This window comes from Kryptolebias marmoratus, linkage group LG20 (assembly GCF_001649575.2).
Source record: "Kryptolebias marmoratus isolate JLee-2015 linkage group LG20, ASM164957v2, whole genome shotgun sequence".
In the NCBI taxonomy this organism is placed as follows: Eukaryota; Metazoa; Chordata; class Actinopteri; order Cyprinodontiformes; family Rivulidae; genus Kryptolebias; species Kryptolebias marmoratus.
This window is the reverse complement of record NC_051449.1, coordinates 8,236,763-8,262,334: the sequence shown is the minus strand read 5'-3', so window position 1 is coordinate 8,262,334 and position 25,572 is coordinate 8,236,763. Positions and strand designations below refer to the sequence as shown.

The window sequence follows — 25,572 nt, the reverse complement described above, 5'->3', positions numbered from 1 at the left end:
ATCATCAAAATTAAACAAAATAAACATTTGAAATATATGAGTTTGTATGTAATGTATGAATATAATATACAAGTTTCACTTTTTAAATGGAATTACTGAAATCAATCTACTTTTTCATGATATTCTAATTTTATGACCAGCACCTGTACTTTCTCAGCTGAGGATGCCCTTGTGTGCTTTGTGTATTCCCTCTATGGGTTTCCACTCTGCTTGTTGTAGGCACCCAACCCACCAGTTTAATCTCAATTACATTCCGCCATCCCATCTGCTCCTGAAACACAGCAGCATGGCTTATGTCTTCCCTCCATGATGAATAGCACAGGGCTGAATGTTTAGCTGAGCAGTTAATCGATCAATAAGAAAAGGGTCTAAGGGTCCACTAATGGATGTGCTTTGTTTCACTGGATGAAGGCCGAGTTAGGTTTTTCTGTCTATGAGTACCATTTCAGACAAATTACCATTCCAATTAAAAAAACAAAGCCAAAAAAGTAAAACAAAACCGATTAGCATTAGATTAACCATTTGCTTTATTTTTTTTTAAATTATTAGTTGATAAATTTGAGATGTTATCAAATCATTTAATAAGTTGATATGAGATTGTTTGTAAAATCCTAAATATAATTTTTTTAATCTTTTATTATTAGTTTCTAGATCCTACAATTTTAGAACACTAAAAGTCAAAGTCAAATTTATTTATATAGCACTTTTCAGCAACAAGGCAGTTCAACAAGTGCTTTAACCAACTTTTTCACTAACTTTTTTTTTTTTTGCTTAAAGCAGCGCTGAGAAAGGGTGGAGCTCTTTAGGCACCCCAGGATTTGATTGTGATTCAGGGAGTGATTCTAAAATGAATATTCACCATTCTCCATAATCACACTTGAAACAAAATTCAGAATTTGTCAAACCTAAAAACAAAAACAAAACAAAATGCTTTTGTTCTACACCGCAATATAAAACAGTTTTCATTCAAACTAAATGAACAAAAAAGGAGTCAAAATGGTGAGTACAGTGTCTTAATATCTTTTGGCAGTTGATGTCCACACATTACATGTGAGAGCGATCGTAGCCATTTTCTTCAGTGGTTTTAGTCCCGTTGTAGAGTGTGGGAATGGTTGTGTCTTTCATCTTTGATGGTCATGTTCTATCATGGCTCCAAAAGATGCAACAAATGCTGGTTTTCAACAACAGAATGTGGACACAAATCCTTTGCAATAAATGTTGTAATGGACTTTGTAATCTGCTTCTTCTTTACCGAGTTGGGTAGAAACTTTGAGGTTGTTCGCTCAATGGTCCTCTGTCAGAGAAATGTTTATCTTCAGAAAATAATCTGTTTCAGACGAAAGAATTTGGTTCTCTTCTATAAAACGTTGCTTACATTTTTTTTTTATGTTTTTCTATTTTGTGTGTTGATAAGGATAGAAATAAATTTATGATTCATGGCTTTCAATTTAGTTGTTAAGGGAAACAAATAATCTAATCTACAATTCAGTTCAGTTCAATTCAACTTTCTAAAGCACTTTAAACCACATTGGACCAAAGGACTGTACAGAAGAATAAATAAGACGTATTAGCACCAATCACGGCGTAACAAACATAAAATACATAAAACATAAACTATATGTAAGAACAGCCTTTTATTTAAAAAAGAAAATCAGCTAAAATAAAGCAAAATCATTGTTTCATGGGGTGTCAAAGACCAATGGGAGTGATGGGCTGTAAGAAGAAATGTAAAAACAGACAGAAAAAAAGCTTTTTTTACATGCAAATGCAGGTCATTCTACATTTCAGGAGCTGCAACAGAAAAAAAAGGATTTTCCCCACTAAGCTTCCTCTTAATTTTAGTCACTCTCAGGAGCAGCTGATTAGCTGGCCTGAGAGATTGGGTTGGTGTATGATGGTGTAACTACTAATTCAAAATAACAATAAAATAACAGATTTTAAGATCCTAGTCCCTCTGGAAATCTAACACAATAAATTATTTTGCCCAAACAACTCAAAATCAATATTTGAACTGACTGAATGGAAAAAATAATAGTTCATTTGCAGTCTGCACACAGATACACACTTTTGCATCGTTCTTTTCATCTTTTTCACTGAATGTATTATAACATGTTTAAAATGTAACTATTCTAGGAGCAAATTGAGGATCTATTTTCACGTTGCCTTGTTACATCTTGTTTGAAAATGTAGCTGTGGTGTTTCACAAAAGTGGTTGCACTTTTTTGCAATGGTTGAAGTGTGAAGCTTTAAGTCCAGGATTGTGCTCTGTGCGATCACTTATTTAATATTATATTAACAAATTAGATGTGAGTGAGAGTGTCTTTGTGACTAAATTTGGTCAGTCCACACTGGATTGCTCGTCTCGGAGAAGCGTTTTTTTTTGTTTGTTTGTTTTTTTCACAACACACTGAAAGACTAGGAGCTGTTTTGGAAGATGTTGCTTTTCAATAAAGAAATTCCCTGTTTTAGTTTGAACAGTTTGTTGAAACAGATAAAAAAAAAAAGGTCCAGTTACTAATTCAGCTTTTTTTTTAATTCAGTCACACATCTACCCTCAGTTCATCCTCTCTTCTCTCTCCTTTCTACCTCAACCACCCTCTTTTGCCTTCTCATCCCTTTACACAGTGCATCATTTGAAGAGGTGAAGCTGTTGAGCGCTTGGAGGAATAAAAATGATTTATGAATGAACCAACATACCTGGGTGCTGGAGGGGGAAGCCAGCGGCAGTAGACTCTCTGATCCAGCAGCCCATTGTTCCCTCTAGCCTCACTGCAGGAAAAAGCTCCTGTCTTTCTTGCCTCTGATCTTACACCATACGTTACATTTTTACTTTTAGGTGACGCAAAAAATAGTCAACCTATGCCTTCTCAGACTTTGTATATGTGCAAAGTCATTTTCTTAAAAACGCCCGTTCACCGTATACAGATGGTGTTTTATGTTTATTTATATGCAAGTCAGCCACCCAGGTAAATAAATGTATGCATACTGCGCAGATTATGCTGTTGTTGTTGCCTCAGTTATCCAGGGTTCTGTTATGTAAAGTTTCATCTTAAATTTTTAAAGCTGATTAAAGTGAAGACAGTCACAAATGCCAGAAGATCCAACATGTGTTAGATGTCAACATTTTTTGCAGTGTAATGAAACTTAATTGGTAATGGCAGGCAACAAAATATGAGGCCATGCATGTGGGGTCAGCTGTAAATTTGTTTTCTTGTGATTATTTATCCTCTGCATGTTACTATTCCCAGTTGTTCTGTTAGGCTCTCCATTGTCTTGCTTTAAAGTTACTCTCTGATTAGAGCACCATCTGTAGTGCAGTGACTGATTCATTCAGCTAACTTGGGTGCCAGTTTGCTGCAGCATGCACTGTGACTTCTCAAGTCCCCCCACTAGTAGACGCTCCACCTGTGTTTAACACTGCCTGTGAGCTGGGGCCAGTCCAGCAGATCAGCCAAAGGACAAGCTAATACATGCCTCAATCCCCCTGCGACCAATCAGGATGCCCACAAGTCCTCCAAAGACTGGACCAATGTGGCTCTCAGCCAATAGATAAGCTCAGCCTTGCTGTAATGCTCTGTCCTGTGGCGTGCTTTAGTATTGAGTCCTTTCTACCAGCATATGTTGGGTTGCAAAGGGAGAGAAGGATGGATAAATGGAGGAGGAAAAGAAGAAATTAAGAGTCGAGGGATGGATAGATGAAGGAGAGAGAGGGAGGAGCGCTGTGCAACCCTTACTGAAGCAGCTCAAGGACATAAAGAGCTTTTGGGAAAGTGACCATAAACATGCAATGAGAAAAGCTTCCATTGTGAGGCCACTACAATCACTGATGATGTTCTTTGCTCTCTTGACAAACCTAGAAAACGGCGGATTTATTTGCAGTACTTTAGGTGCCCCAACAATGCAGGTAATAAATGTGACAAAGCAAGGTGATGTACTTCCACAGCACAGCTGTCAGGCATCTTTAATGTCGTCACTGCCCATTTAAAAACTCTGTTTTATCTATTTATTTGATGTATTGGAATAAGGAAAATAACATAGTTTTTTATGTTTGAAGAACAATGATATCTCCATTTTTTGAGTTTTATGAAACACTAAAGCTTACTGCATTTTTTTTTTTAGCTGAGTGAATGCATGTAAAATTTTACTATAAACCTTGTAGAATGGTAGATATGGTTTTAACACCCTACAAAACTGAAGAAACCCTGTTACTGTTCAGAAATTTCAGTGTCAAACTGCCTAGTGTGATTTTTATTTTTATTTTTTAAATAGTGTGAATTATCTCGGCATTTTGTTTCTTTTAGATCTCGCTAAAATATATCAATAATGGTATAAAATGGATGTCAGTATAAATCTAGTGCATAGGTTTTGGGTTCTGGATTGTGCATTTGAGATTCTGATTTATGTCTTTCACTTGATATTTTGCATCAGTGCCAAGTGGAATGGGATCTTCTGGAATCATATGAAAACAGGACAATGAGGGATTGATATTGTATTGTGCTTTAAATATCAAGCAAACTTAAGTAAGGGATTTAATGGATTTATTCACTAGAGGATGTTCGATTTTTGTCTTTAAAATAAAACTGTGCTTTGAGGGCAACCAGTTGTTTACACTTTTGATTTGTTAGTCACCTGACTAAACTCTATAAAATATAAAGTGTGGTCTTAATTTCTAGTTGGTAGTATCCTATATACAGCCATCTAGATTTCTTGTCAGTGGAGTAAGTATTAGTAACCTTAATGTGCTCTGAGGGACACATTCAGGCCAACGTTCAGATCTAAACTAAGGGTAGCTGTTGAATAATGCAGGCCATGTTACCTTGGTAACCTGTGCGGACACTAAAGTCAATGGCTTCCATGTAAATGCATTATGACAGGTCAAAGAGTGTAAACAATTGGGGGGGAGGGGGGTCTCCTTTCAGTGTGTGGGCAGACAAACAAACATGAACAAGACAAATTAACTGGAAGAAGCATCATGCATTATTGGGAGAGTAGCTAATGTGGATGCTTGCTTGACAAAAACATTATAGTGGTATCTGTGAAGTAATTTGTGGGGTTGGAGCTGCGTAATTTGTAGAAGCTTCTATTGAGCTTTATCTCTGTAATGTACACAGAATTCATACGAGCTCATTCCCTCACCATTAACAAGTGAGTTGTTAGACATTTCTTCTTTTCTACTCTTGGGCATATGCCCTGTTGTCTCAGTGCTTATAGGAGGAAGTGGCTGATGCATGATCCTTTGATCCCCATTCTTCTCCACGGCAAACAATAGATTGTAATTAACGAACTCCTTTCTCGGCTACCTTTTCTGCCTAAAGGTTTAACAAACCAAGACTCATCAGTTGCAGTACAGTTACTTGTTTATGTCACGTTAGACCTGCTCTGCCAAACATTTTTTGTGTGTATGTGTTTCAGGGGGGAGTGTGCAGGGTGGGGTGTACCAGGCAGAGAGAGGTGATTTAAAGTGGTAGATTTGTCATGAGGCTGTAGATCATGGGAGCCTCTCAGACGGTCTTCCCATACGGTGACAGCAGCCGGTTGCTGAAAGGCTGTCGATCGAAGGACCTTCAGAGCAGCTAAATTCTCCACTGCTCTGCAAAACCCAAAGTCCCTCGGTTCTATTTACTGCTTTGTGCCTCAGTTAAAACTTGTGCAGGTTTTGTTTGCCAGAAAAAATGGAGTCTAGGTTTTTTTTTTGTATTTGTTTGGGTTTTTTGGCTCAGCTGTTTATTTTTGGGCTCTTTCTTTCTGATTCAATATTAGTAATTAATCACTGTCATTTGTCTGGTTAGTACTCCTTAATGCAGTTTTTTTTGTTTTTATGATACGATTGATATATACAGAGAGAATCCCCCACTTTTTTATTTTACTGTATGCTGTTATGTATTATAAAGAAATAGGTAAATTCTAATGATTATTCCTTTTTTACTCATGCATTTTGTTTCTTTTAAGATATCGTTCACCTTTTTGTATATTTATTATAAAGACTTATTTAAATCAAACCTTGGTTAAAAATGAGTTGACTTGCAGTAAGCAAGTTTATTACATCTTCAATTGTCTATCTATTTAATAGTTCAGAAGCAAATGCACATTCTGTATAATAGGGTTTAGTTGTATCTAAGCCTGTGTTAAAGCAATGCTAAGTAATTGCATTGTTTTATACATCATATACCAAATTTTTAATATAGTTTCACCATGATTTATGTGTATTTTTATTAAATCTGCATGTTCTTGCTCCTTCTTTAAGCTATGCTTTCTTTAGAGTAAAATAATACATTAATACTGTTATGGCTGGTTGACAAATAAACAATATTTTTAAGGTGTTGAAGGTTAGTAAGTGCAATGGAAAAGTAGCATGAGAAAATAATTGGGTCATCTTGAAGCAACAAGATATTAATGCACCATTTTTGCCTCTGACTGTTTTGCCGCCTCCTTTTTTCTTTTTTTTCTTTTTTTTCTCATAAATTGCCATGAATCAGGGACACCCCATATCACCAGGTGATTTACGGCTAATTAAAACTAAGCCTTTATGCTCCCCACCAACTCCCCAAGTGTACATAAAACCGAACCCGAGATGTTTGAAAATGCATCTGATGTTTCCAAGACAACCTTCAAGGCACCAGCAAATAGTATAGTGATAACCAAAACATCATAGAAATGTACCCCTTTCCTGTCAGTTTATGCAAATAGTCTATAATAAAAGCATGCTCACTCATGAGCCTGAGGTAGGGCAGGCAGGGGAAGGTCACATTGTAGGGGAAATTACTCTCTTCACAGCATGGTAATGAAAGCTTTTTTTTTCCTCCCCAAGTGGAGGTAGTCAGGTTCTTATCCTCAGCTCTCTGGTGTCCTGGACGCTACCTGTGTTTATTTACTCTGCCAGCAGCAGGATGGCAGATACCTGTGGGGTGGCTCTAACAAAGTCATCTTGTAAATAATTGTTACTGTGTGGTAGCCATTCACACTCTTTAGAGTCACACAATTTGGAGCTACCAATCAACCTAACATGCATGTTTTTGGTTTGTGGGAGGAAACCGAAGTAAACCCACTTCGGGTTTACTTCATTCAAACTCCACCCAGAAAGGGCGGGAGGCGAACCTGCGGCGTTCTTTCTGGGAGGTGACAGCTCGAACCACTGCACCGGTGCTTACAGACCAACTAATTTATTTGTAATGTCTAATATCAACTATGTCATTTAGTGATTGCTCAGTTTAATTTCCCCTATTTTTTGTACTAAACCTGTTTAATTGATTTTAAAAACAAATGGAGTTTTAGAAACATTTTAATTAAAAGGATCAGGTTTTACCGTCAGTGACACTGTGTCTTCCAGCTGCTAGCGACTTTGTGGCATCCAAATCTCTCACATGTGATGAAGAGCACTCCCCAGCTCTGAGTGGAAAGAATGGAATGGGGGTCCATTCGGGAGTGATGTCCTGGCTTTGTGAGTGATTTATAAGAGATAGGGTCCACTATTTCAAAGGACCTGAAAGTATTGATCTCGCCTTCAATGAGCTGACACCACGCGTATCGTCTGAAGTCGTCTCATCTGGAAACGCTGTTCCAGGAAGGGCTCTACATTAGGGAAAAGAAATCTGCCTATATTTGGTAACTGATATTAGACAAACCTCACAGAATGCAATCAGCTAAAATCCATGTAAGAAATTAGTCTCTGTTTTAGCTGAAAGCACTTCACAGGCTCAAAAAAAAAATTATCCAAGTTGCAAAAATTCAAAAGTCTTTTTTTGGGCTTAAAAAACAGTATTTGCTGTGATCAAGATTAAAAATTCTCACGGTCACTGCTTGCTCAGAGGGAAAGAGGGAGAGGTCATCCAGCTTGTTGTCAGTAACCAGTTATAAAGCCATCATTCGTGGTGGTGTGCAGATACCTAATGCATATGGAACGGGTAACTTGCACATACTTGTATATGAAGGCACAAATTATGCTGAATAATATATTTGGTGACCATTTGAGCAGCATATATTGGAATTTAGATCATTTTTGTAACAAAGTCCTTATAACAGTATGGAAAGTGAGAAGTGATCAATTGTCTCATTGAACCATTTGCTAATATCTGGCTTGATTATTGATTCAGTATTATTCTGTTTAACTCTGTGTCAAACATGTGACTGTTCTATTAACTTTATTATAAAGTGAGTCCCATCCCTCACAGTTTCCTGACATGAGATTCAGCATGAGTGTAAATTAAATGTATAGCATTCAGTTTTCTCATTATATTATTATTTAGTTTTTTTACTTTCTGGTAATTGTTTCAGTCAGTGATCACTTTTTACACAAAGTACTTGACTTAAAATTTCTGTTGGACTAGACTTAGCTTGAGATATTTGGTTCACATGTTGGGAAGAGATGCTTGCAATCATTCACTGATTCTTTTGTCTCTTATAATCTCTTCTATATCTGTAAGATTGATCATTTATTTGATTAGTCTTTTCACTGTTGCTGTTCCTTAAAACAGGTGGCACATTTTTGTTCCCAGTTTCCAATGCAGAATTTCAATCTCCAGTCTTCAGCTTAAAGCTGTGGTTAATAGAAGATGTTATTCCAAACACGTCTCCTACATCAGAGTAACCATATGTTTGCACACAGCCATTAATCTCTGGTTGGATGTTGACGGTTCCAGTTCTGCCCTGTCCTACTCAAGTTATTGTCCCCTGACTCTCACTTCCTGTTGTTATAAGGAATACTGACCACGACGCAGATGGCTGTCAGCCAGGCGAGGGCAGCAGAAGGGCTCTGTCAACCCTTACATCCATATACGCAATTAAACTTGCACACACTTTCACTGTCTTACATGCAGTGACAAATGCCAGCAAACACAAAGCTGAGGGTGTCGATGTCTCATTCAATGACAAATTGTAGTCCAAACCAACAAGACGCGATGCAGCTCTCCTTTGGGACCTCTGGGATCACTCACAGGGTGACCCAGTTCCATCATGTCTCCCGTTCTTTCATATCCCCTTCTACTTCCTTTCCTTAGCAGTGTTTCCTTCTCCACTCACAACAACAGCATCATCATTTTTAAAGTTTGGTTGATAGAAAGAAATTCAACCTCTGAGGTGAATGTCTGTTTACTGATAACCTAAATTATCTTAAAATTAACTCCGGGATTAAGTTTGTGTGGTTTCTCAGTCAGAATCTACATCCTCAGCTGGTCGGTCAGATCCTACCCTCAACATTACCAAAGAATATATATATATATATATATATATATATTTTTTTTTTTTTTTTTTTTTTTTTTGGTCACAAGAAGTCATTAGCTTGCCTTCATAGTGTAACTAGTACCATTCTTTGGACAGTTGTTCTGGGTTTTTTTTTTAATACTGGAAAGTCACAAATCAGCAATAATTATTGACAAGGGCTTAATTTGAAACAGTATAATTCTAGTAAACCAGTGGATTGTTTTCTTATATTGTTATTCTGTCTTCAAAGAAGACTAAAAGAGGGTTATTTTTAACCACTGTGAATAAATTTTATGTAATAGCTTTGGGCAAGACTCTGATGTGGCTTTTCTTGAATAACTTGCTTGTTTAAGTCTCAGCTGCTACCCAGTGGGTGAGACACAATTGAATTGACCAAGAAATCCCTTATGAGATGAAAAAATCAACAGTATGCGAGCTAATGCCTCTCTAACAGCGGTGACATGTTGTGAATGTGACATTAGGCAGAATGGGCGCGGCTGCTTTCCTGTTTCAAAGAGTGCATCTCTGCATTTAGTAGTTTAAAGATGGCTGCAAGCAATGCAGGTGCATAAGCCTCTGTGCATTGAGAGGGAGTGAGAGAGCGAGGAAGCCTGGGATCTGTGTGCTGCACTGTTCATCACTGCAGCAGTACGCCAGCCACCAAATCTTTATCTGAACAGAGGTGCTGACTGCCTGCCCCGTGTTTCCCTGCTGCTCTTTCTCTGCTTTCCTCAAGAGGATGATGCTTTTTTTTTTTTCCTTTAGAAGGAGGGAAGCTAAATGTAGGTTTAGCATAAACCCACAGAGAATCGTTCATTCCTTTTAACCTTCCGTCTTAACGTATACCAGCTTGTTTGCATTTCTTCCTTTTTTTTTTTTTCTTCTCCCCTAATAGTTTACAGTTTTCATTGACTGCGCAAGCTGTGACCTTTCCTGCCCCATGCTGGAGCTCATTTCCTCGCTGTACTGTCGGAGATCCTATTTACCTTACCTAAACACTCCAGTGCGCGTCATTCAGCCATATCAGTCAGAGAAAATCTGCTGCCTCCTTTTGTCGCAGTTCAAAGATATGCCTTGCATAATTATTTGGGGTTAAACAAGGTCACAAGTGTTCCCTCAAGTACTGCTGCTTCATTTCATATTGAAGGTGCTCTCTGTGCTTAATAATACAAAGATGGACCCAAAAAAATTTTGAAAAGAGGCTTTATAATGGATTGTTTTACATGTCATAGTGTTTACACAATTTCAAACTTTGGTCTGTGACTTTTTTCTTTTTTATTTTTAACGCTTGAACACATATTTGCTCTTTATTTTAGCATTTTATATAATTTGTGCACCATATTCCTGGCTGTAGGAGAAAAGAAGGTACTGTCTGTGTAAAGAAACTATTGATGGCTTCAAACACTAAACCACAACTTCCAAGCTATGAAATCTTTGTAAGTTATTTGAAGATAAATAACCGCTTACATCAGTTCTACCCTGAAAGAATAGTTTGGGGGGTTTTTTTCAGTCTTTTTTTTAAACTTTGTTCTTAAGTTGTTCCACTCTCAAAGATCTCTTTTCCCCTCTGACACTGTTGAGAGTGACAGTTCAGTAAACTATCATTTATTTTCCCACCTGTCCTCTAAATGCCCTTCAGAGCCACAGAACCAGCTCTTTTCAGCAGACCACTTCTGCTCAACAGCACCGTTTAAACAATAGATATTTTTCCCCCCTTCCCCTCCTTTTCTCTCCAGACGAAACCTGGGTGAATGTGACTGCATCTTGTGTAATTAATGTTTTGCCTCCTGTTGACAGATATTTGTGTGCATCATCAAGGGAGAAGGGGTTTCTCTTTAACTGAAGAGATGGGAGCGAGATAGGTGCTTAAAGCACCTTTCGCTCATGCACCGCTTTTCATTAATCTGACAGCAACTGAACCGGCCATGTTTGAAATACTTTTTATGACATTTTGTGACACAAATTGAGCTGCATTAAGCCTATAAATGCATCAGTTTTGACACAGCAAACATGAACTGCTGCTGTTATTTTAACAGACAGATCGGCACAGCAGCAAGGAGATGCTTACGTTTCTGATCAGCTGTTTGAAATGATTTGATTGATTTAAAAAAATATATATACTATTCAGTCTTCTCTTCTCCATAGTTTATCCAACATGTAACAACAACATCTTCTTTGTTTGTTTGTTTTTGCATTTACTAGTCAAATTATTAAAAGAAAATTAATTATAAATCCTTGAAGTCTGCACCTTGTCTGACCATGGATGAAAAACTTCCTGTTACTGTTATGTTTAACACATTACTGAATACTACTGAGGGTTTTATTAAATGCAACAAAACCCTCACTAGTATAACTCAGACTGTTTAAGAAACTTAAAAAAATGATAGTTTCAACATCTTTCATTTACTGTAATATGTTTTCCACAATCATCGCAGACATGACACTAAATGTACGTTTCGATGCTGTGACATTATATTGTGAGTAAATGGTGACTCTATGGCTTCGATAATATAGGCCACCTTTAATCTCATGTAAATAACAAGTGCTGCGTTTGCTTTGTGGCTCTTTCTGTCACTTTCATAGACATTTTTGAATGCAGTGTGAGGAACATTACCTTTTAAACTGAACCGTGTGCGAAAGATTAATGCTGTCAGTTTATAAGATTGAGGCCATTAATGTTATGTATCTCATCTATTAAAGGGCTTATAATAACATTATAGTGATTGTATTGCTCACAGGTTGATTTAAATAACATTCTGCTTGCTAAAGCAACTCCTCTCTAAGTTGATTTGGTATTCTTGTTGCTGTGTGGAAATGGAAAAAGGTTCTGCTGTTAAAAGAAAGACGGTGTATTGAAAAAATGTGTCAGCAGTACAGATACTCAGTGTTGTACATAATGAAGTTAGTGATGTATTTTGGTTTTTGCATCATAAAGATACACCTCTCATTTATAGTATTTTCATTCTCTTTACATTTTTGAAGATTTTCTGTGTGTGTCAAAGCCCTGAATCCAGCTGAGCACTCACTTCTTTCTCCTTCCCCCTTTCCCCTCCACTCTGCAGTGCCATGCGTGTGCTGCTCTCCAAACTGCCGAGGCCTTGGATCGTCGACGAGAAGAAAGACGACGGCTACACCGCGCTGCACCTGGCTGCCCTCAACAACCACGTGGAGGTGGCGGAGCTTTTGGTGCATCAGGTAACGAAACTCGCGGTTTGAAAGCTAGCAGGTTGAAAATCGATTCCTAAATTCAAAACTTGTGAGGAGAAAAATGACACATGGATCTAAAAAATCTACTCAACTGTGTGCTGAAGCAAGAAGCAACAAGCAGGGCAAATTTGTAAACTGCTTTGCACAACAAAGAAAGCTTATATACAACATGTGTGCCTCTAAATAAGTATTTAACATGTTTGTTTTACTCCATAATCCTTTAATGTGGTGCTAACTGATTATTAGACATGTTATTTTGAAGAAATTTGAATTTTTCTGCCTGTGTAATAAAGATTAATTGAATTTTTTTATAATTTGGAAATACCTTGTAATGTATTTTGTTATGCAGTAGGGATTTTTGAAAGAAAATCAGCAAATATACTTCTTTATATGTATTTATGAACAGGTGTGGTCGTCTTGTGAGTTGGGTGAGTTGTGTGTGTTTAAAGACAGAGACTGTGTATAAGAAGTTTGACAGTCTCTAGAATTACCTGACTCGTTGGCTCCAAATTTTTAAATTTTTAATAATTTTTGGTGTGTGTGCAGATTGATTCATGAGCTTTCCGTAATTCATAAACTTCACAACAAATGCTCACGTTAACTTTCTGTAGCATTACGACTGAACAGACTGTGTTATTACAAAAAAATTGCCTCAAGCTCTGTTTTAAAATGCTCCCAGCCTGATACACTTTCAACTTAATACAGTCCCTAAAAGGCAGGAAATATATATTTAATTCATAAAAATATATATGTACCCAAGATTGTGTTTTCATACATTAATAAAACGGGAATAAATGATTAATATTAAAAACAAATCAAATCTGTTTGGTCAAACCCCTGAGATGAGACATTGCCAAACACGATTAAAACACCTTCTGTTTCGACATCCCAGTTTATAGTTAGTATACAGCAGCACTGCAGCATCATTTCAGCCTGTATTAGCTTTACCTTCAGCCAACAAAACACCACTGAAAGAAGCTCCACTGCACTCCCTGCAGCCAGCAAGCTGTAGACCAGTTGAAGCGCCTTTAACTGCCATTTTTTTTTTTTTTATTGAATCCATAAGATTCACATGGCCTCCAGGGATGTTCTTTAGTGCTGCTTGGCCCTCACATCCTCCTCCTTTTGCAGTTATAGTTTCATGTTCTTTTCCCCTTCTGAGATTGCAGGTTTAGCTCTCTGACAGTTAAAATGCATACACGAGTTGGGCAGAAAAGTCACCTGATTGAGCCAGAAATGGGTTAATAAGGATGTGGTGCAAGGCAGTAATGTTGCTGCAACATTCCCAACGTGTGAACGTTCACTGTGCAAGCTACCCTTTCAGCAGGGACAGCTTTTTTTTTTTTTCTCCCCCTCTCCAAGTTCCTGCAATGGGCTTGTTCGCAGTGATGGCTCAGCTTTCTATTCAGAAACTGCACCACACTTCTAGGTGCACTGCAGATTGCCAGCCAGCAAACCAGCCAGTCAGGCAATCTTATTACGTTGAGATTTTTACACACCGCCTTGATCACAATACTTATCTTACCTTCACATCTCCACAGCTGATATGTTTGCTATTGGAAATGACAATCACATGCAGCATTTTTTTGTAGGCTGCCATTTTTATTTTTTCATGCTCCCTCTGTGATACTTTGCTGGTCAGAAGGACAGAAGGTGCTGTCATGGTACATAAAGCCAGAAAGGTTGTTCATTTTTATCTACTAAACAAACAAAAAAATATATCTTTCTTTTTATGACATTCTTTGCGTTTCTGTCATTTTAGCTTTAACATACAGATGACACATTATAGTTTGTTGTTAAAATATGCTCAAATACCCAAATTTGTCTTTTGCTTCTCTCGTTTTTTTTTTTCTACCTAGGGCAACGCCAGCTTAGACATCCAGAATGTCAACCAGCAGACGGCATTACACCTTGCAGTGGAGCGCCAGCACACTCAGATAGTTCGGGTTGGTGTTCATACTTCAGTTATATTCTTTCTTTCTCATTTCTTTTCTTTCCTCACTTGGACTAAGTGAACATGCTGCCTTCAGTTAGCTGCCAGTTCCTCTCCTTTACACAAAAGGCAGCAGAACGACATCAGTGCAGCTTTAATTCACATGGTTGGATATCCTGCAGTTGAATGAGGTCCTGCCTTTTGAGGGAGGGGAAATGCTTTATAAGGGAATGTGTTAGTCAGACTTTCTTTTGGTGTGGTGTTGGATTGAGATTGCCACGTTGCCATCTTGTGGACTCAAAACAAAAGTACACTCTATAATTGGGCGTTGCACAATGCACTAAAAGTTCATTGTAAGCAGCAGCTTTATAAATCAGTGCTGTGGCACTTGGATAGCATAAAACTGAAGGTGTTTTTCTTTTTCTTGTTTGTTTATACGCTTCTGTTAACAGCTGCTCGTGCGGGCAGAGGCCAAGCTCGATGTGCAGGATAAGGACGGGGACACACCTCTTCATGAGGCACTGCGTCACCACACGCTGTCCCAATTGCGACAGCTCCAGGATATGCAGGATGTCAGCAAAGTGGAGCCCTGGGAACCCTCCAAGAACACGGTACATATGCATCTATTATTAACTTAGCTATTTTACATGTGCCAAGGACTCGTAAGGCATCAAAGAAAAGGTTTCATATTTTACTAGAAGAAATAAGATTCACTGTTCAATGCATCTATGTACAAATGAACTGATATCAGACTTTATTTTTATATTTAAAAAATAGGAAGAAATGTTCTGAAGTTCCACTTACTCGTCTCAGCTTGAGCTCTTGTAGTCAGCTGACAAAATAAGTTATTGTGTTGTAATTAGATATATTTGGTTGGAAATGTTATGTTAAAATCTTTGTACTGGCTGCCTTGGTTGCTTCTTTAAAATATACAGCTTTTGCTTCTTTATATTCTGCGACACGCATTTGCTTATTAGGAGTTTCACTGAAGCATCATGACATGGCATTTATCATCTCGGAAGACTGTTTAGAGTCGTCCTGTTACAGTATTCCTCAGGACTTATGCATAAACCTTTTATTAATATCAGTATGTGGCCCACTGTGTGAGATGACAGATCCCGTGTAGTCAGGAAGCTCACAGTCTCCATCACCCGCATCGCCGGACAGCCCATCATTCATACTGAAGCTCGGAGCAGCGAGCCGGTGTGCTGCTTTGTCTTTACCAGCCTGAACGGGTTCCTTTGTGGAGCCCGAAAAAAGGGGCATGTCAGACTCGAAGCCCCTCCGTGTTAACACCACATCATTAATCGCTTCTGGGAGGACTTTAAAGCCTTCCATCAGCGACAGATTTTTCTGTACCTGTCACCTGCTGCCTCCCACCCACTCCTTTTTTTCCTGCCTGTTCCTACCTCCTCCTCATTTGAGCCTCTCAATCTGGCCTCTCTGGTTCCTCCTCAGAGGAGCAGAACAGACAGACACTGGGCCTAATTTAAGAAATGTGCAGTTGGGTGATACTCCCATGGCCCTCTCCTCCCTACAAGATGAGAATTAAATTAGCTGGCTCAATGGCTCCATCAGAGGAGATGAAAAAGCTACTGGTTGAAGCGAATCAGACATGGAAATTGCATGAGAGAAAGTGGGTTTGAGTTACAGTTGACTGAGTGAAGTTGTTACGAGATCAAGAAAGACAAGATGGGGTGAGAGGGTTATATTGCCTGACATGCATCTAAAGGCATGTCTGCGATTGGCTAATTTGTGCTGAATTGATGTGTATTCAGACCCAGGTTTAACTCTGAAGAGACACAAAAATCTAACAAAATCAAGACTTTTTACTTTTTTTATTTTATCTGCATTATTAGTTGCAGAGTCAGTTTGCATATTGGAGACATGCAGCTGTCTCTGCTGGCCTTAAAACCATCATAATCTCTGTTGTGAAATGTCAAAAACCTTTTTATGTGTCTCTGACTTGGTCTGTTTTCGTGCGTCTGTCTCCCTCTCTGCAGTTAATCATGGGTTTGGGCACCCAGGGGGCCGAGAAGAAGAGTGCAGCATCCATCGCCTGCTTCCTGGCAGCAAACGGCGCGGACTTGACCATTCGCAATAAAAAGGGCCAGTCCCCCCTGGACCTGTGTCCTGACCCCAGCCTCTGTAAGGCTTTGGCCAAATGTCACAAAGAGAAGAGCAGGTAAACATCCCAGGAATTGTGTGACATTTTGGGAAACACACTTACTGGCTTTCTTGCTGAGAACTTGGCAAGAAGATCAATATCACTCTCTTCTGTGCGGTAAATGTGAAGTTGGACCCAGGAGATGGTGTGCTCAGCTCAACATGAAGACAAAAACGGAGTAAACTCCAAGGGCCAACAGTACAGATTTAAATACCCAGATGAAACTTCACACTCAAAAAGCTTATCTGTCTAATAATGTACTTGTAAAATGTTTAAATTTGACTTGGGGAAAGGTGTAAAAACCTGGATTTGATCAAAATTACTTTTTATAAACACTAATAGAAACCCTTCTAATTAACATACATGAAATGTGTTTGGTGTTTTTATGTGATTTAATGCTTCCGCAGCTTCTGGGATTGATAAAATTTGTGATTTAACTATTTTTTTTTTTACTGTATGTTCTCTGCCAGTCTTGCTTATAATCTCTCACACTCTTGGCTTTAATCTCTTTGCTCCAGTGGCCAGGTGGGCACCCGCAGCCCGTCTCTGAACAGCAACATGGAGTCCCTGGAGGAGTGTATGGTTTGTTCTGACATGAAGAGAGACACTTTGTTTGGACCGTGCGGGCACATTGCTACCTGCTCACTCTGCTCGCCACGTGTCAAGAAGTGTCTCATCTGTAAGGAGCAGGTCCAGTCTAGAACTAAGGTATCAGAGGCGCCGCCGGCACCTGCCGTCGCTTTGGAAAGGGGATAGACGAACTGGGATCGTGTTCTCTTACTGTGTTTTACTGTGTCTCTGTTTAGATCGAGGAGTGCGTAGTCTGCTCTGACAAAAAAGCAGCCGTGTTATTCCAGCCCTGTGGTCACATGTGCGCCTGTGAGAGTAAGTCACACACACTCATTCCAACATTTGGACACTAGCGTCGTCATGTTTAGCCTTTTGTAGAAACGTCGGCTCTTGTTCTGAACGTGCATCTGTCTGTTCCCCGCAGACTGTGCCAGCCTCATGAAGAAGTGCGTACAGTGCCGGGCTGTGGTGGAACGCCGCACCCCCTTTGTTCTCTGCTGCGGAGGGAAAGGTATGGAGGATGATGCCGCTGATGATGATGATGATGATGATGATGATGACCTTAGTGAGTGAATCTTCCACCCGTTCCCTTTTAATCCACTCCCTTTTTTGTACTTTTTCTTTCTTATTTCTACATCTTTCAGTTATCTTTTGCTTTGTTGATGCTTTGCTTTAACACATTTATTTTACATTTGTTTTATTTAATCGTGTCTTTTTTATCCTAGTAGACACTTCAAACTGTCAGTGAATTAAACTCAGTCAACATTACTTTTTAAACTAAATGCACTACTAACGCTTGCATGTTTTATGACTGTTCTGATTTTGGCTTCCTTGAAGTTTATTTATCTAAAATCATACCCTAGATTTCCAGAGATGCTAAATTCTTACGGTTTAAATAGTTTTCTGTAGAGTCCGTAGCATTTTCTAAGTTGAATATGTTGAATAATGAAGTAGTATTGGAGTAAACAGATAAGCAAATTAACTTATTCATGTTTCATGATCTTCAATGTTTGGCTAATGACATGGAAAATTGATTATATTAAAGTGAATTGCTTTATTCAATCACAAAACAAGTTCTGAAATAATAAAATATGAGCGATTAATTATCTTGCAGACATGTTTCCGAGCTGCAGAAGGGCTTCAGTTAATATTTGTACCCAAAATGTTGTTTTTCATCATGGTACAATTTAGTCCTTAAATATATTTGTTTTAGGTCACGTTCACAAACAGCCATCTTATCTTTTTATTTGATCTTAGAATGTCTATTAGTCTTTTATCAGCACTTTGTTTTAAAGTTTCCTCAAACCACGATTTTCCCATTTTCTGTTTATTTAAAAGGGAAACTGTTGCAAGTTCACAATTTCCTCCTTCACCGCTGTTTTAAAACCTACATGTCGGCAGGTCTCATTTGCACTTTTTACGACGTGTACGAAAGAGGAAACGGATCCAAACACACATACACTCATGCAAGGGGCAGCATTGGATGCTTACATCACATATCCCTTTGTCCCAAGATTACTGACTGCTGCTGTCTGTTTCAGAAGCAAATATGCAGCAAAGATTCACCTGTCACTTATTTATTTTGATTCAACTTTAGTTTACAACGAGGGTTTTATGTTTGTCTGTCTCAAGAAACCACAAATAACTCATAGCACTGGCTGATGGCAAAAAATATAATCATTTCTGCATGTTCTCTCTATGATAGCTGCTTCCAACCTGCTAGCTTTCTCTTCAGATTCTTTGTGTGAGCCTCCTCTAGAGGCCATAATGAGTAGTTTTGCTCATCAGGCCAGCTCCTGAGCTGGTAAAGATCAGCTCCTGCTATAACAATGTGACTGGTTATTCCCAGCAGGGAGCTCTAACTCTATGGCAGGGGGATCGCAGGATCTTCTCCAGCCCAACAATCTGGCACTAAGTTGGTGTAAGTATACTTCCATCATACCCTCCCTTATCAGAGCCTTCCTTTTAACAAGCGCCCCCCCACCTCCCTTTCCACAGTGCTGCCCTGGCCCCTCTCCTTTCCCCTAAACCCCATCCTAATCTCATTTAATGCCAAACACTCAAGCGTACATTAGAAAATAGAAGATATTTGTTTGACGCACTCTCATTTTCACCACTTCTGGCAGGTTTTTTCAGAAGGTGTGCCTGCCAGCTGCTTTGGAGTCCCCAACAGTGCATAAGTCTAGAAAATTAGTGTTCAAATAGCACATTCAGGCAGTTTTGAACACATATTTCACAAGCAGTTTGTTGATTATCCGGTGCCAAAAGCACTTCATGATGATTTGTGTTGTTCCAGCTTTTACAAAGTGTCTATTACTGGAGTAAAAATCATTAGAAAGGGAGCCAGAACATTGAGCCAGAAGTGATCTGCCAAATAATAAATTCAAAATGCATGTGTTTGAGATTCCTGCTTGTTTACAAGAAGAAAAATCTACTGCCAAGCTTGTTTCAGAATGTCAATTCTGTTGCAGCTGCATTTCTTGTTATATTTGCAGTCCAATCTATAGATGCAGGGTGAAATCCGAGCACTAATTAATTTTATAGGCTCGGAACAGAATTCACCTTTCTTTTTTTTTTTTCCCTATCAACATGTGTTTGTCATCTTATGTCCAAACAGCCAGTGGAAACATCCCGGCCCTGCAGAGAGACAAGGATAACACGAACGTCAACGCCGATGTCCAGAAGCTTCAGCAGCAGCTACAAGACATCAAGGAGCAGGTGAGGCTCCACAGAACGAGCCGCGCGGCAAAATGGGCTGCAGGACGACCATCACTGCCGTGCCGCTGATTTTGTCACAGAATAAAACTGAAGTCTTTCCTTCGTTTCTTCCTGCAGACCATGTGTCCGGTGTGCCTGGACCGGCTGAAGAACATGATCTTCATGTGCGGCCACGGCACCTGTCAGCTCTGTGGGGACCGGATGAGCGAGTGCCCCATCTGCCGCAAGGCCATCGAGCGCCGCATCCTCCTTTACTAGACCTCCCACCAGAAACCCCCTTTCCTCTTTCAAAGCCCAGACTGACAACTCCTGCAACACCACCTCCACAGCACTCGAGTCAACCAGCCACGTCTTACACTACATTACAAATGCTCTTTTTAACGTTGTGACTGTGTTCACCTGGAACTTCTGTTACAAAGCGTAGAAAAGTATGAATTGAATTAAGTCGGTTTTGTTGTTTTGTCTTCGTTTTAGTGCAGCCAGATGCTGTCATGCAGGAATCATATATTTTTTTCCTTCCAATATCACCTCCTCAGACTTTTCTCCCCCCCAGTATTTTAACTCGATATTTGATCTTGGTTTTCTCTCTTTCGGACTGGAGTTCAGATTCACTTGAATATGAATTTAGAGGGCAAGTCTTGTATCCTGGATTTGGCCTCCTGGAGAGGAGCTCAGTCACTTTCTTTTTGATGTGAAGTTCTCATGCATGTGGCGCATTTAGTTCCAGCTGTGGTCAAATTTTATCGTATTTCTAAACCTTTATGCAAGTGTTTTGGCATCGGAAACTCTAAATGTGGTCTCGCCATGCTTATTTTTCCATGACAGTATGGAAAGTTCAGGAAACGTGGCTCTGTTTAGAGGTTTTGAGTGTTTCAGCCTGACGTCTGTGTTCGTGAAGGCTGACGGTGACGCTCCGTATCCCAACTGTCCTTGCAGCAAAAGACCAAAAGTCGGCAGTTTTGCACTAGAAAAACGAAACAAAAAGCATCGTCCGCGCCAATCGTGGAGGTCCATTTTCAGTTCAGTAACAGTACAGACACTTTAGTCCGTCAGCCTGCAGGTAGCTTGCTTCACCCCGGGCTTCGTTTACCAAACTGTAACAGCCACAGTGTTGCGACACACTTCCAGCTGTCGTGTAGCTGTCCAGCATCCCAACTCATCCAGCTTCTGTCCTCTGTTGTAATGTTTCCATGCACAAGCCCATACGATGCAAACACTTCTATGACTGAAGTGTCTCAACACACCTTATCGTTAAACCGTTGAGACTTGGTGTTATTGTTCTGGTGAGATTTACACAATCCAACGAGCATTGCTAATTCACCATTGATGAGTCAGTGCCATTTGCTTCCAAAAATCGTCTCGGTAAATAATTTATATGGGGATAAGGTGCTCTATATCTTGTATTGATTTTTAATTTAAGTGTAATTTCCTTTTCTCAAACATATATCGAGGTAGAGAGTACAATCTATTAGAAGATGAAAATGTAAAGTATTTTGTATTTCTGCCCTAATGATAGGATTTATAGACATCACTGCCTTCCTACTATGTAGCCTCAAAACCTGTCAGACGTTCTGCTTAGATATTATTGTTGGATTATGTGATGTATTTAGTTTTGTAGCAATCATCAGTAGAATCTTGTTTTTTAAAGTAGATGTATGTAAGCCTAATTTCGTTCATTTGTGAAACAGAAAAAAGTACATTTTGTTGTTTCAAGTGTCAAGTAACTTTTTATCAGTGTTTTATTTTGGAGCGGGAGAAAAAAAAAAGAGTTTTAAGGCAGAACTTGCCTTTAAAAGGCGAGTTGTGGAGCCTCAGCTAATGGCCTAATTTTCAGCCACAAACAACTTTCTTTTCTGTTTTTGTTTTTAGGACTTCCCAGCCTTTGAGTACAGTTTTGATTCTTTTCCTTGATTACAATAACACTAAGCTAGAAATGCTAGTACTTATTATGGCAGTGTTGTCTTGTTACGGTTGCTGTTTATTAAACAAGCCTGTTTTTAAACTTTATTTTCAGTACTTGTAACAGTCCTGTTAAAGAAGTAACTAGTGTTTTCTTTGGCATGAATGTTTGACATATGCAGTACGACTTGTATCATTAAAAACGTTCAGTCTGTATTGCGAACAAGTGCTTTTAAAACAACCATCCAGCAGAAATAAAGTTCTAAATTAACCAAGTGACATAAAAGAGCTGTCTGTTTCCGTCTTCGCCTGCTGCAGTCTTTATTAGCTTGTTTTTTGTTTTGTTTTTTAAGTGGAGCTCAGATGTTGTCAGCCTCTTTGTAAAGAGAAAATTAGCATTTTGTTGCTTTTCTCCTGCTGTGGGGTGTCTGCCTCGCAGAGGAGCCGGGGTGGCAGTGATGGGAGGCGTGTGGGATAATTGAAAACGCAAACACCTAATAATGACTCGGCACCAAAGTGTGATGGGTCAGCCGTACTAACAGTCAAAAAACAAAAGAAATGGAGCACAAAAATGGAGATGAGAGACCTGAATGAAGTGATGCATCTCCTCCAGTGAGCAGTGTGACAACAGAGCACCTCACAAGGTGCAGAATTATGACCAAAGGTCATTTATGTTGTAGCTTCTTGACTAGTCCATCCATAACATGGAGGGTTTTAGGCTCGTCTCACAGGCAGCAGCGATGTGCAGCTGCTCATAACGCTACATTTATCATACTTTGTCAGCACACACTGCAGAGCAGGATGACATCTTTTTACACCGCCGCAAATCCCCGTGACATTGATTTAACAGCTGGTTTAAAGTCTCCAGCTGTGTCTGTCATACGGTCTTTAAAAAGTCATATAGTTAGCTTTTAAATACGCAGGTTTCGCCGTCAGAAATGATTGGTTCCTTGACATGTGCATGTTATCATGTCAGGTGAAGTAGTGCTCCCCTGAGCCGTCACAAATGCTGGGTTTGGGGGAAAAAAAATGCCTCTAAGAAAAATGATCCCTGTACTCTTTAGGCCCCAGATCACAGATTTCCACTTCACTTCCCCCCAGCTCAGAAACGCCTTAGTTCTTTGAGTTCTACTTTTTAATGCTACAGTTTTGTTTCACATCAGAAGATAAAGGAATGAGCTTTATTTACTAACAATTTTTTTTTTAATGACTCAGGAGTGACAGTTTACTGAATCTTTTTATTAGAAAAAGTTGGGACATTGTGTAAAATGTAAATAAAAACAAACTCCAATGATCTGCAACTCTCATAAACCCATATTTTCTTTGCAGTGAACCAAAGTTAACATATTGAATGTTTAAATTATTAAATTGTACCATTTAAAGGACAAAAATGTCACTTTGAAATTGACGGCATCTTAAAACTTAAGTTGGGACGGGGCCAGCTGTGGGAGTTTTTGGAGGGGAAAGTTGTCCCATTCTTGTCTGATGTAGGATTCTAGCTGTTCTCCAGTCCTGATCTTTGTTGTGTGAGAGATCTGAACTGGAGGCAGACCAGTTCAGCGCCAGGCCTCTTCTTCTATGAAGCCATGCGGTAGTAATGGATGCAGTACATGGTTTAGTATCGTCTTGCTGAAATATGCAAGGCCTTCCCTAAAAAGATGTTGCCTGAATGGGAGCGTATGTTGTTTTAAAACCTGTGGATACTTTTCTGCATTAATGGTGCCCTGATGTATAAGCTGACCATTCCATAAGTACTGATGCACCCCCATATCATCAGAGAGGCAGGCTTTTGTACTGTAAATATTGTGGATTAGGATTGGAGCAATCCTAATCCAATATAATGCATTTTTTTAAACTTTTTTAAAAAACGTTGTCCCTGTGCACTTACCAAGTTTCCTGAGTTTGGCCCAGCCTGATTTTAAAAATACATCAGAACTATCGGGGATAGGTTGCAAAGTGAAGATCAGCTACTGACTTTGGAGAAAGGTGATAATAGAGGCAAAAATGTCACATGTTAGTGTAATGTTTGTGCCCCCTCGTAGCTCAGAGGATAATAAAAGCTTCTAGACCGTTTAGACTGATAGAGCTGACTGCTCATCCATCTCCTCTGACAGACTGCAGACTCACGCTGCCGTGCTGACTGGCTGTCGGGGTACCGGAGACGCTCCTATCTGCCTGATCCTGGGGAGCATCCCTGACCACCTCAGCCAGAGCCTTCAGCTGCGTGAGGGCCGCAGTGTTTACTGACCAGACTGCTGGGGCCGTTCCTCCCACACCAGGAGAGGTCAGCTAATCCACTCGCTGCCCTGCTGAGAGTGAATGATGGTGGCCCAGCACTGCAGGCTTCACTGAGCAAAAGATAGAGACGGACTGAGCCTCTGGAGAGGAAAAAAGTCTCCGCTGTGATCACTGAGGGTCAGCGATATCCATCTATCTGGGGGCTCGGGGTGCATCTCTGCCTCCTCGGGCTCTGCCCTCGGCGTTAGCTCTGAAGTGATGAGCTGACAGAAATGAATGTTTTCTGTGTTTGACATGCAGGGCTCAGAGAGCATCACAAGGTGGCAGCACACCCAGCAGCTTAACAGCGCAGGCCCCTGCTGTCGTAAATAAAACTTTATTTGTGGTGTATAAGACCACAGAATATAATGGGCCTCTTTGTTTGACATGACAGCACGTTATAGACTCTGTTCTTCACGTAGAGGGCATCCTGGAGTTACTTTAAAGCAATCAGTAAGTTATTATTCCCCGGCTTCCAATAAGAAAACCTAAATTTACTACATCTTAGCACAGGAACTGAACATAACAGGTTTTTATCCCACATTTGCTGTGAAGCCGTGGGAGTAAACAGTGTAAAAGGGGGGGGGGGGGTTGTTTTATGAATCTGAGCAGAAACCAAATCCAGAACAAGACATGTAAGGAAGATAAAAGTTTACTTTTACACCTGGATTTTCTGTATTGAACAATGAGGCCCCAGAGAAAAATGAATTCCCGCTCTGACATGCTTTTAACCCACAGGACTTAGCGTATAAGATCTTGAACCTTCGCCATGTGCTGAACATTTAAGGTTTTATTTTTTTTTGTACACATCTTATTTATGATGTCAGTGCAGAAATCAATTCTTCCATGATTCAGTCAGGCCGCACGGACACAGAAGGAGGGTGAAATGTTCTGAGCGGATGGTTTTGGCCATCCTGCCCTGTTGGAAGAATTGATCCCTGACTGTCTGAAGGTCCTCTCTCTTCTCTCTCTCATGTTGTTCAGTTCAGAAGTCTGGTCGGATTTATTGTCTCGGTTTATGATCGGGCTGAGCAAAGTGCACTCTGGCTGTCTGGACAAACTCTTCGAGTACCAGAGGAGAAGGGAGGGGCCTGGAGATTTGTGCATGCTTCAAATCTTACCATTTTTATTTAAAACAAAAAAATAAAAACGTATTCCCTGTTTCTAGTCACCAAACTGAGTAAACCAGCTGTTCATCTGCTGGCACATTCAGTTCAAAATCTCTCAGCATTTATCTGCTTCTCGTCATAATGTCAGCCACTTGGATTTCATATATTCTGCATGTTTTTGTGTCTGCAGTGAGCAACAGCCCCACCTTGCAGGGTGAAGCCATAAAACTCGGTAATCCTCTCCCACAGATCCCTCTTTGAGACATTTAGGCCCCTGACACGCTGATTGCTTTATTGATATTGATCTGGTCAAAGTGTCAAAGCACTCAGGTTATTGTTATTTATTCACAAAGAAGGAGAACACAAACAAGTCTTCTGTTCAACTACTGATAATTACTCCAGATGTATGAGAATGAAGTTATCGTGAAACTACGTTCGTTAATTAAACTCCTTAAAATATTCTGTCTTGAATGAAAACGTGAAGTCAGATCAGGAGT

The 25,572-nt window shown here is 39.6% G+C and overlaps 1 protein-coding gene across 4 annotated transcripts in view; it reads left to right on the top strand.

Moving 5' to 3' along the window:
• mib1 (MIB E3 ubiquitin protein ligase 1) overlaps positions 1-21,970 on the top strand; it is a 47,816-nt gene extending 25,846 nt beyond the window's left edge. The window contains exons 13-22 of one of the 4 annotated variants that reach the window (XM_025007986.2): positions 12,258-12,390; positions 14,262-14,348; positions 14,788-14,946; positions 16,339-16,520; positions 17,021-17,210; positions 17,309-17,387; positions 17,497-17,583; positions 18,925-18,993; positions 19,690-19,790; positions 19,908-21,970. In XM_025007986.2, coding sequence (XP_024863754.1) covers positions 12,258-12,390; positions 14,262-14,348; positions 14,788-14,946; positions 16,339-16,520; positions 17,021-17,210; positions 17,309-17,387; positions 17,497-17,583; positions 18,925-18,993; positions 19,690-19,790; positions 19,908-20,048 — 1,228 coding nt within the window. In that variant the 3' untranslated portion in view covers positions 20,049-21,970. Of the gene's footprint in view, positions 1-12,257; positions 12,391-14,261; positions 14,349-14,787; positions 14,947-16,338; positions 16,521-17,020; positions 17,211-17,308; positions 17,388-17,496; positions 17,638-18,921; positions 18,994-19,689; positions 19,791-19,907 lie in introns of all 4 variants that reach the window. The other 3 variants (XM_025007985.2, XM_017426035.3, XM_017426034.3) reach the window with 3 other exon arrangements.
• The last annotated feature ends 3,602 nt before the right edge of the window (positions 21,971-25,572 follow it).